This window comes from Parambassis ranga, chromosome 2 (assembly GCF_900634625.1).
Source record: "Parambassis ranga chromosome 2, fParRan2.1, whole genome shotgun sequence".
Lineage (NCBI taxonomy): Eukaryota > Metazoa > Chordata > Actinopteri > Ambassidae > Parambassis > Parambassis ranga.
Genome location: NC_041023.1, coordinates 21,067,017 through 21,079,753, shown reverse-complemented (window position 1 = coordinate 21,079,753; position 12,737 = coordinate 21,067,017). Strand labels below are relative to the sequence as shown.

The 12,737-nt window shown below is 43.3% G+C and overlaps 1 protein-coding gene across 10 annotated transcripts in view; it reads left to right on the top strand.

The window, feature by feature from the left end:
• Positions 1–12,737, top strand: part of celf2 (cugbp, Elav-like family member 2) — a 156,288-nt gene that overhangs the window by 120,060 nt on the left and 23,491 nt on the right. For all 10 annotated transcript variants that reach the window (XM_028420431.1, XM_028420415.1, XM_028420396.1 and 7 more), the window contains 3 exons: positions 171–219; positions 2,765–2,899; positions 7,604–7,683. In XM_028420431.1, coding sequence (XP_028276232.1) covers positions 171–219; positions 2,765–2,899; positions 7,604–7,683 — 264 coding nt within the window. The remainder of the gene's footprint in view (positions 1–170; positions 220–2,764; positions 2,900–7,603; positions 7,684–12,737) is intronic.

Here is a 12,737-nt window from a genome sequence, read left to right as displayed (position 1 = left end):
TTGTCTTGACATTAAATGTTTGTTTGTTGCTGTTCTTCTTGTTCTTTTTTCTCTTCTTCTACTGTTTTACCAACCATTGTAGCAGACACTGGTCAGACATGTTTGTTTGTTTGTTGTTTAATTGTTGCAGACATTCATAATGTTTTTGTCTTTCCTTTCCTTCTCTACAGATGCACCACCCGATTCAGATGAAACCTGCAGACAGTGAGAAATCTAATGGTAAGTGGCTAGCCACACACACAGTGATAGATGCATCAATATCACACACACATGCATCAATAGCCTTTTTGAATTTGCTTGGTAATAGCTATCTCATCCGTGTGTTTGCTCACTGGTTGACTGGCAGGTGGGATGAGGGGGGGAGAGAAGATTGGACGAGAGACATAAGAGAGGAGCTGAGAAAGAGCTGGTGCTGGTCGAGGGAGGGAGGGGGGTGGTAAAATGCTGATATATATAAGTATATTTTTTATATAAAGATGAATTATTAAGGCGCTTCAGACGGAGGTCATGGAAAGTTGAATTGTTTTGGCCTGGTGGTGAACCCGCCTCTGTCCCCTGTGGCTGCTGGCTCATACAAACACACTGTATGCACTCTCCTCTACACATGTCTTAATGCATCTACTTTACCCAACAAGCACAAGCACACACAGGCACTGTCACACACCTCATCCTCAGATCACCCTGTTTTTTGCAGATCCAGTCCTGAATTGATTTCCTATTCTCTGCCCCTCTTCTTTCTGTTAATTCTCATCCTAACAAGGAGGCTGCTGGACAGAGAGTGTGTTGCTTTAAACGATACGTCTGCCATGTTTCTTTATTTATTGTCAACAGCGGGGTCCAAATTCAGGTGGCTGCATCCTTCAAGGACACAGACCTGGCCTTCATTGGCTTTGCAGCCTATGAAGACATGCTGGTCGTCTCACCTAGCAGCCACCATCAGCAACTGAAACTGATTCTTATATTTAAAAGTTTACTGCTTGGGCGTTAAAAAATTCACTCCACTCAACGACAACTGACTCCTGACTGTAAACAAAGACTTGATGTTCGGGTGTAGTTTTGTAGAAATCAGTAGAAAGTAATTCCTACATTCGGCTCAGACTTCACTCATCTCTAAGGTTAAAGCTCAGGCTGTTCTCCCTTCAATTTGTAAACTATTTTTCAGCTGAGCCTCCTGCTGCTGCTCAAATAGGACAAAAAAATAAATGTTATTTCATTTGGAAAAAACATGAAAAACAAAACCACATTAAAAACAAACATCTTTCCAGTTACAGATTAGCTCTGGATGGATAATCAGGTGCTAAATTTCTCCTAATAACACAATTGAGCTCAAGAAATCAGCAAATGTTCTTGTATAAAGTGATTTATTTTGCATGGCAGTGGAGTGAGAAAATGTCTTAGATGAAGTGACCCTTGAAGCTGAATATGAAAATGACCAATCTGACACCATCACAGAGGTTTACTGACACGCAGGCACAGCGACGCCGTCACCCGCTCCACTGATATGTGACTTTATAAGAAATAACCATCAGAAGACTTGATAAAAAAGTAAGAATGGAGACCATGTGTTTCATATCCATCCACTTAGTGGTAATGACCTTTAATAAACCCGCTATAACTGTGACACATGGCTGCTCAGAACTTCAGTCGGCGGAGGAGATGGCGGATAACATTTTCTTTTTTTGTATGTGCGTGTAGAAACTCAGCATGAAGCCAATCTTGCTGCGATTTATCCCAGAATGCAACACTGACTCCAGATCCTCCCCGAGCCGGCGTTATGACTCTTATCACCCGCCTGCGCCGCCTCGTCCGAAAAACAGAAACAGTCAATTGTAACAATATCTCCTCTCTTTCTTTTCTATCGACACGGAGTAGGCTAAATTAATTACATTGCTGTTAGACTTGTGGTAATCTTTCTCTGGAGTGATGCACACACACACACAGAGTGTGTACAAAGGAGTTAAAGCTTTTTGAAGCAACACTTATCTTGGCAGCGTATCCCGACGGTTTGTTTTTTAAACACACAAACAATTCAAACAGCAAAATAAACAAGTGCGCTATTGATTTCCCAGAGTGCAACAGACCGCTTATCTCTTTCGCCTCGCGGTAAGAGCTGACAGTTTCCTCATTAAAAATGAATTGGATTAGCATTGCATTGAATGTGGTGGGAACACACACACACACACACATTGTTTCTGCGATTTCACTCTCAGGCAGATTCAAACTCACACACTGAAGTTTCTGGCCGTCACCTGCAGCCGGCTCCCATTCCTCGAGATTGCACCGTAGAGGGAGCAGTTGTGTCAGGGAGGAGGAGGAGGAAGAGGAGGAGAGGACAGAGTCTCAGCGAGCAGTCGGTGTTGAAGTGATAATGAGACATTGATCAGAGCGGCGCAGATGGCATGATGAAATACACGAACTCTGTCTGTCTCCATCTCTCTCACACTTTCCCTCTTTTTCTGGCTGTTTCTTTTGATTGCTGTTTTTTTGTTCTGTCTCATTCCCTATTTTTCGCTTTTTGTTTTTTTTTTGTTTTTTGCTTTGTTCTCACTTTTTATTTATATATTTATTTTCCGCTCAAGAAAAATTTAATTCAAGTGCAATTTTAGGTCTGCTACTCCCATTAATTACCCAAAATCAGTGCATACAGTGTTAATAAATAAAGGGATCATGGGGGAACATCATCTGTTTGTGTTTTTACTTGTGATAGTTAAAATATGTACATTCTATGAAGTCAAAATCTGACATGATCTCTTCCGTCCTGCAGCAGTGGAAGACAGGAAGCTGTTCATCGGCATGGTGTCGAAGAAGTGCAACGAGAACGACATCCGGGTCATGTTCTCTGCGTTCGGACAGATCGAGGAGTGCCGGATCCTTCGAGGGCCCGATGGGCTCAGCAGAGGTACCTGTTCTGCTCTGACTCACTCTTATCTGCTCTGAATATTACTGCCTGAGTGGCGGCTGCAGTTCATTGTGTTCGGCTCCACTCACAACCCTCAGAGGGGTTTCCCAGAAGCTGGCTGGTTGAAGACAGAATCCATTCACATTAAACTTCTAATAAAAAAAAATCACACGATTCCTCTGACAGCATTTCTCTGACTAACATATTAACTGACATGGCCTTCTAAGCCTTTTGTGTGTAAACATGTTTTTTTTCCTGAATGAAAGTCAACCTTGAACCACTGATGAGTTCTGAGCGGTGTAGGTGGGCTCTGAAAGCTGTATTTGTCTGCAGCATCAGATGTTTCAAAATAAAAGCTCAGAAAATGTTTTGAGCTTTTAGGGGAGCAAAACCAGTTCAAATCAACGCTCAGGCCATATCTGTTGTTTTAACCACTTATATTGAAAACAGGGTTATTGTTTTAACTCCATGAACTTTACATAACGCTCACATCCTCTGTGCAACAGGAAGTCCAGACAGTGGGCCTCTTATGGGTCATTATTAACTGAAAGTGATGTATGAGGACTTACTTATAAATCCTAACAGACCGCAGAAGGCGTACTGACAAGAGAAGTACACCAATAAAAGAGTAAGATGAGTCAGCTAAGAATAGTGTCAACCAGAAAAATTCAGACCAATATGGCCGCTCTGTGATTCAGATCCTGTTTCCAACCAGCTGCTCGGTGGAGAATGTTTCCCTTCAACAACATCAATGTTGGAGGAAATGTAAATGAACTGGAGCAGCACAGTGAGGCTGCTGTGGTCACTGTGAACACATGCCTCTCCTTTTGCTCTGTAGATCTCTTTTCCACCCCTCTCTCTCTCTCTTTCTCTCTCTCGCTTTCCCTCGCTCCCTTTCTCATTTTCTCTGCCCCCCCCCCCCCCCACACCCTTCCTTCTACTCTGACCTCTTATCCTCCATTCACATCCTTCGCCTCCCCTGCAGTTCAGCCTCACTGTAAGCTAGTCCTAATCTCTTTACAGAGCAGATTGACAGAGATAAATGTCTTTGACAAAACAGAACTTACATGTCATAGCCATTAGCTTTTATTTGGTGTTATTTTTAAAAGTAAGCAATCCAAACATGATTCTGGTACCAAAATAACCTACAATAGGCTGACATTCTCAATTTACAAAGCACGACAGGTTCTAAAAATGTGAAATGCACCCTCACATTTGATTTAAATATGAGTGCATCTCATTAAAGAAAAGACTGAATATTAACTTGTCTTTTGTGCTTGGCTGTTCTCGCTCCCAACTCACAGAACTGCAAAAAAATCCCAATTTTTTTTACATTAAAGTTGTAGATTTACAGAAAAAATAAACCACAAATCATAAAGTCATAAAAAGTATTTTTTTTTTTTAATGTAAGCCTGATCATAAATGAGCTCGATTTTAACATGTGACTAATTAATTTAAATTACATGAAAAATGTTAAAAACATGTACAAAACCTCACATTTTAAATTTTGTTTAAATATAGCCCTCAAACACAGACACCTGGTCTAATAGGTGTCCTGATTTAATTTAATCAGGTCTCATTTTTCAAAGTATATTACATAAAGTTTACTTTCCTGTTGAGGAAAACACGGCAGTTTGGGCTAAAATTCACTCACATCTTTAACCACATATTGGAAGGTAAGCGTCTCCTACTGTTTCTCAGTTGCCATGGTGACGAGCCCTGCTTGGCAGGAGCTTGTGTCTCTGACTGCAGCAGCCTTTTATTAGTTTGTCGGACTGTCTGAAATCAATTGGCGCTAAAGGGGAGCCCGAGAAAGTGAGTTGGGAGCGAGACGGGGGAGTTTCAGTCAGCAGTCTCATGTACACAGTGTACCTGGCCACCATCCTCCCACCTTATCTCCACTATTCTCCCTACAACCCCCCCTCTCATCACCCCCTTCCCTCACCCCCAGACCTCCCCTTTGTGGATTGTATGTGCTGAGGAGATGGAGGGGCTTTTACAAATCTTTGTTCTCCTCTTCGTCATCGTCACACAGCTTCCATGTCGGTCACATATATTTTTCTGTGGTCTGTCGGACGTTATGGATGTTTACAGAGTCTCTATCACAAAAAACTCAAATTCCCAAGCTCCTTTGCTTCACCCTGGCTGTCCTAGAATCCTCTCTTGCTTCAATTTGTACCCTTTTTTACCTCAGACATCCCACACCGGTCTCCTTCTCTTCCCTTCTCTCCCTCCTTCCACACTTCTCTCCATCCCTCCTCTGCTCTTCTCTTTTGTCCTCATGAATATTTCACACGGCTGAATCCTCATTTCTGCACAGCTAATATAATCCACTTAGGAATCTCTGGTAGTCCAGCTCAGTCCTGGCTACTAAATAAACGCAGCAAACCACGATGTAAATAAATAGGTCTTTATAGATTTTTATGTGCCTGCTGCTCCCCAGAGACCCTCGGTCCCACCTAGCCTCGCCACTGAGCTTCTATTAAACCCACGGTATCAATCAGAAGAGCGCTTCACCATCCCGCTATTAATAAAATATGGATCACACCACCAGTGGATGGCTGGGCCTGGGGAGCTACCCTACTTTCATTAAAGGACTGTTTGGTTCTCCGCTGACGACAGAATGCGGCCCGCGAGGTATTTTTAGCCACGTACCATCTCTGCGTCGCAGAAAAATAAGACGTGCAGGGACCAACCAGAGAGTGTGGCCTCCACCATGGCTGCTTTTAATTCATTAACAACTTTGACATAAATGAATCAGGCGCTGAGGAATTCTTTATTCAGGAGCTAAAGATAGAACAGGTTTTTTTTGGGTCGGATGGGAGGGCTTCTGAGGAGACAAACTGATGAGTCTCCATCAGGGCCAGTGGAGGGCGCCGCCCCCTTCCACAGCTGATCTACTTCTTGAGGCAACCTCCCGGAAAATAAGCAGTTAAATGACAGATTGTGGGCTGTCTAAAATAGACAGTCCCCTGAATCAGTTGAGAAGAAAATGACCCTCTTTTTTTTTTTTTTTTACTATCTATCTATAGTAGCAGCAGTTAGCGTAGCAGCTCAGCGCTGTAAAGGACACATCGGAGGGTTTGCTAGGTCAGCGCCGCAGGATGGGATAACCTTCATACGTGGCTTTTCTTAAGTCACACAATCAGCTTTGACACAAAACTTTAACAAGGACAGAAACATGGAAAAAAGGAGGTCAGAGGTGTTTGATGCAGGTTTGAAAGCAGGTCTGTGTGAAAACTACAGATGCTGGTTTGACAGTTTGATACGCCGCCTTTAATTGAAGCAGGCTTTTATTTTCAGTTCAAATGTTACTACATTTAAAGTAGTGATAAAAAATAATCACTTCACCTCATAATTTTTATTTTCAAAATAAAAGCCTTTCACTAGACAAAACAACCCAAACTTCTTTTCATTTATAATTAAACATAGCAATCAGTGTTAAGGTGCAAGATGACCCCTCAGTGTCTGCCTAATGCACAGGAGCTAGAATATTTACAATTTGAAATGATAATATCCAAATTTCTCCCATCTTCAACAAGCTTCTCCGCCATTTTTCTGCCCTAAGATTAACATGTGCTCCTTCACACAACCACTGGAGGGCACATTGCTACAAAAACACATGTTATTTCAAGTGTTATTTTGTTAATTGGTCAAAATAAAAAAGAAATTCAAAATTCAACATGTCCTCTGTTTACTTAGCATGAAGTGTGTGTCACTGAAAAAGTGAGAATCCATCGGTCTGGTTCAGCCTGGTTCCATCACAGCTTGTGATAGAAGTGAAAGAGGACAAAGTTCGTGCAGATTCCTCAACACATCTGTCCATCTTCTCTACCCCCATCTCTTCCTCTCCTCTTCCTCCCTGCCCTTTCATCCCACCCTTACAGACTCTAGCTGAGTTAGCCAGCTGAACCTGAACATGTGTGTGTCTGTGTGTGTGTAATCAGTTCAGGCCTGGCTGCGCTAACATGGCTTGGTGAGTTTGTTAGCATATTATTAGCCTGGGGTGTTGTTGAAGCACTTCTCACATTATCTCCTCTAATCACTCCCTAACCAGCCAGACAAACACAACCTCGCCTCACCTCTGCCCTGCAAACAGCCAATAACACGCTCCCCTCCGGCTGCGTCCATTGTTGATTGGCTAAAATCATTGTCAGTCACGGAGGAGAAGTCAACCACAACTCCTCTTCATGTCTCCTTCGTCTCTCTGTGGGTTAAATTAATATGATTTGCTCTCTGATTTCTGTCATCCTGAGCCCCCAAGATGTACTGTCCCTCCGCCGCCACGTCTCTTTCCCGTCTCACAGAGAACGAGAAAGAGGGCGCCCAGTCACAACACAAATTGAGTTCAAATCACTTTGATGCAAATTTCAACAGATTTACATTGTTGGATTGAACCAGGTGTGACTAATGCGAGGAGGAGGAAGGTGGTGGCGATGGTTATGTTGGGACAGGGTGAGGGAGGGGGTTGTCATGACACTGTGCTCGTTTCCACAGCGACTGAGAACACTGTTGTCTGCCTGTGAGCTGTTCTCTGTATCAATCTCTGTTTTGGGTTTTTTTATAACAACGTGTCCAACCCTTTTGTCTTGTTTTTGTTCTTTCTTGTCTTCCCTCCTTCCTCCTCCTACTCCTCCTCCCCCGGTCCCCCTCCTCCCTCCCCCCTTCCACTGTCCCTCCATCCCTCCCTTCCCCTCCTTACAGGATGTGCGTTTGTCACGTTTTCCACCAGAGCTATGGCACAGAATGCAATCAAAGCCATGCACCAGTCTCAGACTATGGAGGTACGGTACTCTTGCCCTTTCTTCAGCTCTCTCTCCATCACTCTCTCTTGCTCCCTCTTTCAGTCTCTTTAGCTCCTTTCACACTGTACATACACTTCATCTGACAGTGCTATTGTAATATGCAGACGTGCATCTTTTTTTGCCTACATATCGTCATTTCTTTTTACACAAGTCATTGACATTTTGTAAATGAGCCTTATCATTGAACACTATAGCGGGTATAGAATGCTTGTTTACGGAGATAAAAATTGAGGTTTTGCCGTGTAACCTCAGCAGCCACTCCACACTGTTGCCACACCTAAAATACATCCAGTACTTCTAGCTAGGTTGCTAACACAAATGAGCATAAAGGGAAGCGGGCAGACACAGATATCGCCTTGAGCAAAATGTTTGAAATAGTCTATGTAGCTGTTATGTTTACTTACTGAGCATGAACATGGGATTATCCAGAGCTAACACTGTTATAAATCATTAGTCCTCACAGTCTGCCGCTTTACATTTAACAGTGAAATCATCCCTTTTTGCATCTAAGGCATCAGAAAGCTGCTGCAGTAACCCTTTTATGAACCTTGAAAACTGATAATACTATGAACGCTGAATCAGAGTGGGAATGTTACCACAGACACCAGATTTAAAAGTCTTCTACGCTGTGAAACTAGCTTAGCTTTCATCACTCGTACCTCTTATTTGCTGTTTTTTTGTCACAAATTCTCAAAAATAAACATCTCAAAAACTGGAGAAAAAAAAAAATCTGCACCTTTGACACGATGCCACAATTGGCAGGTGGTGTTACAGACCTCATCAGCTGCACGGCGACCCCGGCAGTGCCGTAATGGGTGACCCAGCCACTGCTCTTTTGTGTTCACAGTTCAGGTTTGGGGCGCCCTCGTCAGTATTGTCAGGCCGGTGACAGGGCAGCATGACAGGACTGTGATTGGGACAGAATTACATGGTATATAAGACAAGTGTGTGTGTCAGACACAAAAAAGTGGTAATAACAGGCTGTGTTAAAGGAAAAAAGACGAGTGGTGTTCACCCCTGGAGCCCGCTCATTAGAGCTGATCATGATAATCATGGCTGCTATTGATGTGCTGTGACCCTGACATGGGGAAAACGCATGCTCCTCCTTCTGTCTGTGTGTGTGTGTGTGTTCTGTTGTGTTGTCACACTGCAAATATCAGTGAAGTGTCTGTGTTGATTTATGTGGCTGAGTGGCAGCAAGCGTGTCTGTCTTCCTGAGTAGAAGGAGTGACACTCTTTTCCGTCAGTGTTAGCATTAAGCTAGAATTATCCCCGCTCTGAGCAGTCGTCTGGTAAACACTGCCAGTGTCCCTCTCTCTTTTATCACATGCGCAGGGGAGAAAAAAAAGCCTTAAACCATAACACAACGATATTGCAGTGGACAATAGCAAAACACCTTCATTTCCATTTGAAAACAAGCTGTCTCGCCCCAGGCAGACCTAAATTGCCGCATCCGTTTGTTAATGTTCCTCAGTTTTGCAATTTAAAAGTAATTACTTCGGGTCCGAATGAGAGAATGAGGTCTGCTGAATAGAGTTTGGTTATTGTCTTGGCTCTATTGCACCCCACTGTCTTAGACAGGGCATGATTTTGTGTGTGTGTGTGTGTTTGTCTGCACATATTCCCCATCACAGCCACCATGTCACAAGGAAGGAGGGGAGGGCGGCCCCTGGTGCTCCATTCATTGATGGCCCTGTCACTGTCATATCCATTCTCATTACGGCATGACATTCAGGTACACACCACATGCATACACACACACACACTGAATGTCAAGCTGTAATGAAAGTGGATATGAGCGAGACAGGTAATTCACTGTGGAACCTCTAAAGACACACATGCAGAAGAGGAGTGGGTCGGCTTGCTTGTGTTGATTTGTATTTTACATTATTCACAGACTCATTTAGCGCTCGGCTCCCCGCATGCAGCCTTCCATCAGCACTGATTTCTGATTTTTCTTTCTTTCTGTTTTTTTCTACATGACACTAGAGAGGGGCACTTGCACATTATCCTCACACACACACACACACACAGGAGCATTCAAGCGCATTCAGACAAGAGCTTAAGTAGAGCATGAGGGAAAACACAGCAGTGTCTGTTTAAATAGTGAACAAACACATCTGTCAACAGCAGAGAAGAGAGGAGACAGCAAGACTGGAAATATCCTGATTTACTGTCATGTAGGTACAAGAAGTGATTAGTTTGAGAGCCAAGGTAGAAGTAGAAGTAAGGTTGATGTCAAAATGGCTTCCACTGAGCGTCTTGTCCATGGTTACAAACTGCTGCGGAAATCTCTCAGGATCCACCTCAGAAATGACAGATTGTATCTGGACGTGTTATGTGTTTAAGAGTGGAGGAAAACTCTGTGGAATACAGACTGTCAGATGAAAACTGCGAGTGGTGTCAGTACCCTCGGTTTCATGAAAACCAAGTTTAAGTTAAAGGGAACTGCTGGAGAGGGAGGATAGAGGAAGAGATGAATAAGTAGAATTTGGTAGAGTGGTAGAGGTGGGTGTCATCAGCATAGCACTTGAAATGGATACCACATTTTGGGAGAACATGATAACAGAAGACCCAGGAATGAACCTGGAGGAACACCAGCTGTAACAGGGCAAGACTGTGGCCTGCAGCACCCTATTCGCATCCTGCTGGTTGTTTCCACTCTTTGGATTGTTCTTTGTCTTCTGGTTGGAAGTGGTAGGCGGAAGTCTCATCCATCAAACTGTTGCAGAAATCTCTCTTGAATCCATCTCAAAATGGCAGACTGCCTCCGAAAGTGCTGAATTTAATTCACATGAGTTTCAGGACCCAGTGTGACACCTTGGTCATCAGTAGTTTGACAATAGCGGTACATTACATGGACACAGTCCTGGGTGATACACAGCTTTGTGATATTAGATCATGTCAGGAATCTTGTCAGTGGTCTCCTGTGTGGTGACGGTGACCGGACTTCCAGTACAAAGGTCAAGGAGCAGTTTTCACTAGCATTGCCACCATGTCCTCATGACTGATACCAATACTTCAATGAATAATTGTTGTCAGCTAGGCCACAGACTTATCAGTCACTTCCTGTGCTGAACTGCCACATAAAGATATAAGCTAAAAAAACCCATGTAGAGTTCTCAGAGCCTCGTATTAGTGGTGGAGCATAACATGGAGCATAACATTTAGAGGCTCTGAGAGTAGTAAATAAATGAGACAGAGAACATTCAGAGAACTTAAACTCTCTTGAAAGCCATGAGGGATTGATTTTCAAGGTAAACGAACCGGAGCTTATAAGTTCAGTTTGTGTGTGTGCATCTAAGCATTCTGGGAAAGATGGGAAGTGATGTGTAATGCTCTCTTCACGGTTGTCTCAAAGAGTCGGCTTCAGGTTTAACGGCAGAGCGAACTCCTGCAACTTTTCCCTCAGACAAAACTTTTGTTTTCTTTTTTCTTTTTTTTTTTAACATGGACAGTGAGACAAGGTCACATCACAGCACAGGAGGGAGAGCAGGTGCTGAGCTTCTATTTTCACAGCCGATCCATAGGCTGTAATTACATAATTATAAATTTGGATACCATAATTATGCCAGGTGCTTATTGCTACGCCTGCAGATACATTTTCAGACCATAGGCTGTCATGATGTCAGCTCACACACAGAGCCCACTTGTCAATCACAGGTGTCATTTGATGGGAGGACATTACACATGAACTTCTGCAATTGGAGAACTTTTAAAGTTCACATTATAACCCTCTCAACCCCACAGCCCCTATTTTGGGGGGCTTTTGCATGCCCAGCAGAAACGTCTCCTGGTGAGCAAGGGTCCTGTGAGGCTTTACTTTCTTTAGATATGAAAGTTTCGGGAGGTCGGCGAAATCTCCTGAAATAGCTTTAAAAAAATGAAGCGATGCTTCTCCATCAGCATCCGGTTAATGTTCATTGTTGAAATATATGAACCCACTATGGCTATTTAAGACAAAACAAAACAAAAATATGACCACAAATTAGCATGGGAAGACATTAGTTGCCTTGTATTAACGACTTGTGTGTGCTCTCTTAACAGCCTACGGGGGAGCAGTGAAAATATTTCGGTGATGAAGTCATTATGTCGCCCCCTGCTGTTTGTTTTCAAAAGCAGCCAATTTAAAATAAATCGGGCAGTTTACAAATGTATTTTTACACAACATGAGGCGTAATTACACCCAGCAGAAAGATTTCACCAACTCCCAACAGTAACAGATACCTATGAACATGAACAGGCATCAGATCTGTAAAATAAAAGAGGATTTTTTTTTCTTTCTTTCTCCAGAGAAAGGTGCAGGTGAAAGTCTTTTTTTTAGTCCAGGGTAATTTGCCAGCATTTTTTGGTGTCTGTGGAGCAGGCAGATGTGTGAGAAAGAAGCTCTCTGAGTGGACATGCCCCCCAGAGGCCACACGGGTAATTGCAGTTTTTGACACCTGTGTGTTTATTTTTTTAGAGACCATCTTAGCGGGAAGTATTCAGACTGAAACAGATCTTTTCTGCTTTTCTCTGGACAGTGATGTTTTTTTATTTTTTATCTCACTCAGGGTTGATTTACGCTGTAATCACACTGTGTTTGATATATAAAAGTTCAAGCTGTTACTAATTGATGATGAATTATTTAGAACCCCCTCAGGTAAAACCAATGATGATTTGTTTCTATGAGCAAAAACCAACAGATGGCATAAGTTACCATGTGTTTAGCAGGCCAATCACAGTAGAGCCAGGCTTCCATCAGCATCAGACAGAGCGGCCTCTGGCCTTCGGCCCGTCTCCCCCGAGCAGGACTCTCATTCTGGGCTGCATCTGCCCCCCGCCCTCCCTCACCACCACCGCCGCCACTCTTACTGGGTGTCAGTCAGAGTGATGAGATATTTAGCAGAGATGGGATAGGGAGCTCCTTTCTCAAGGGGAATCGACTGCAGCGGCAAGGCCCCAGTCTAACCCTTTCCCTCCGAATGCAATTCTGCCGTCGTCTCCTCCACTTTATCTGTCGGCGGTCAGAATAAAGAGGGAAAATGACTGCT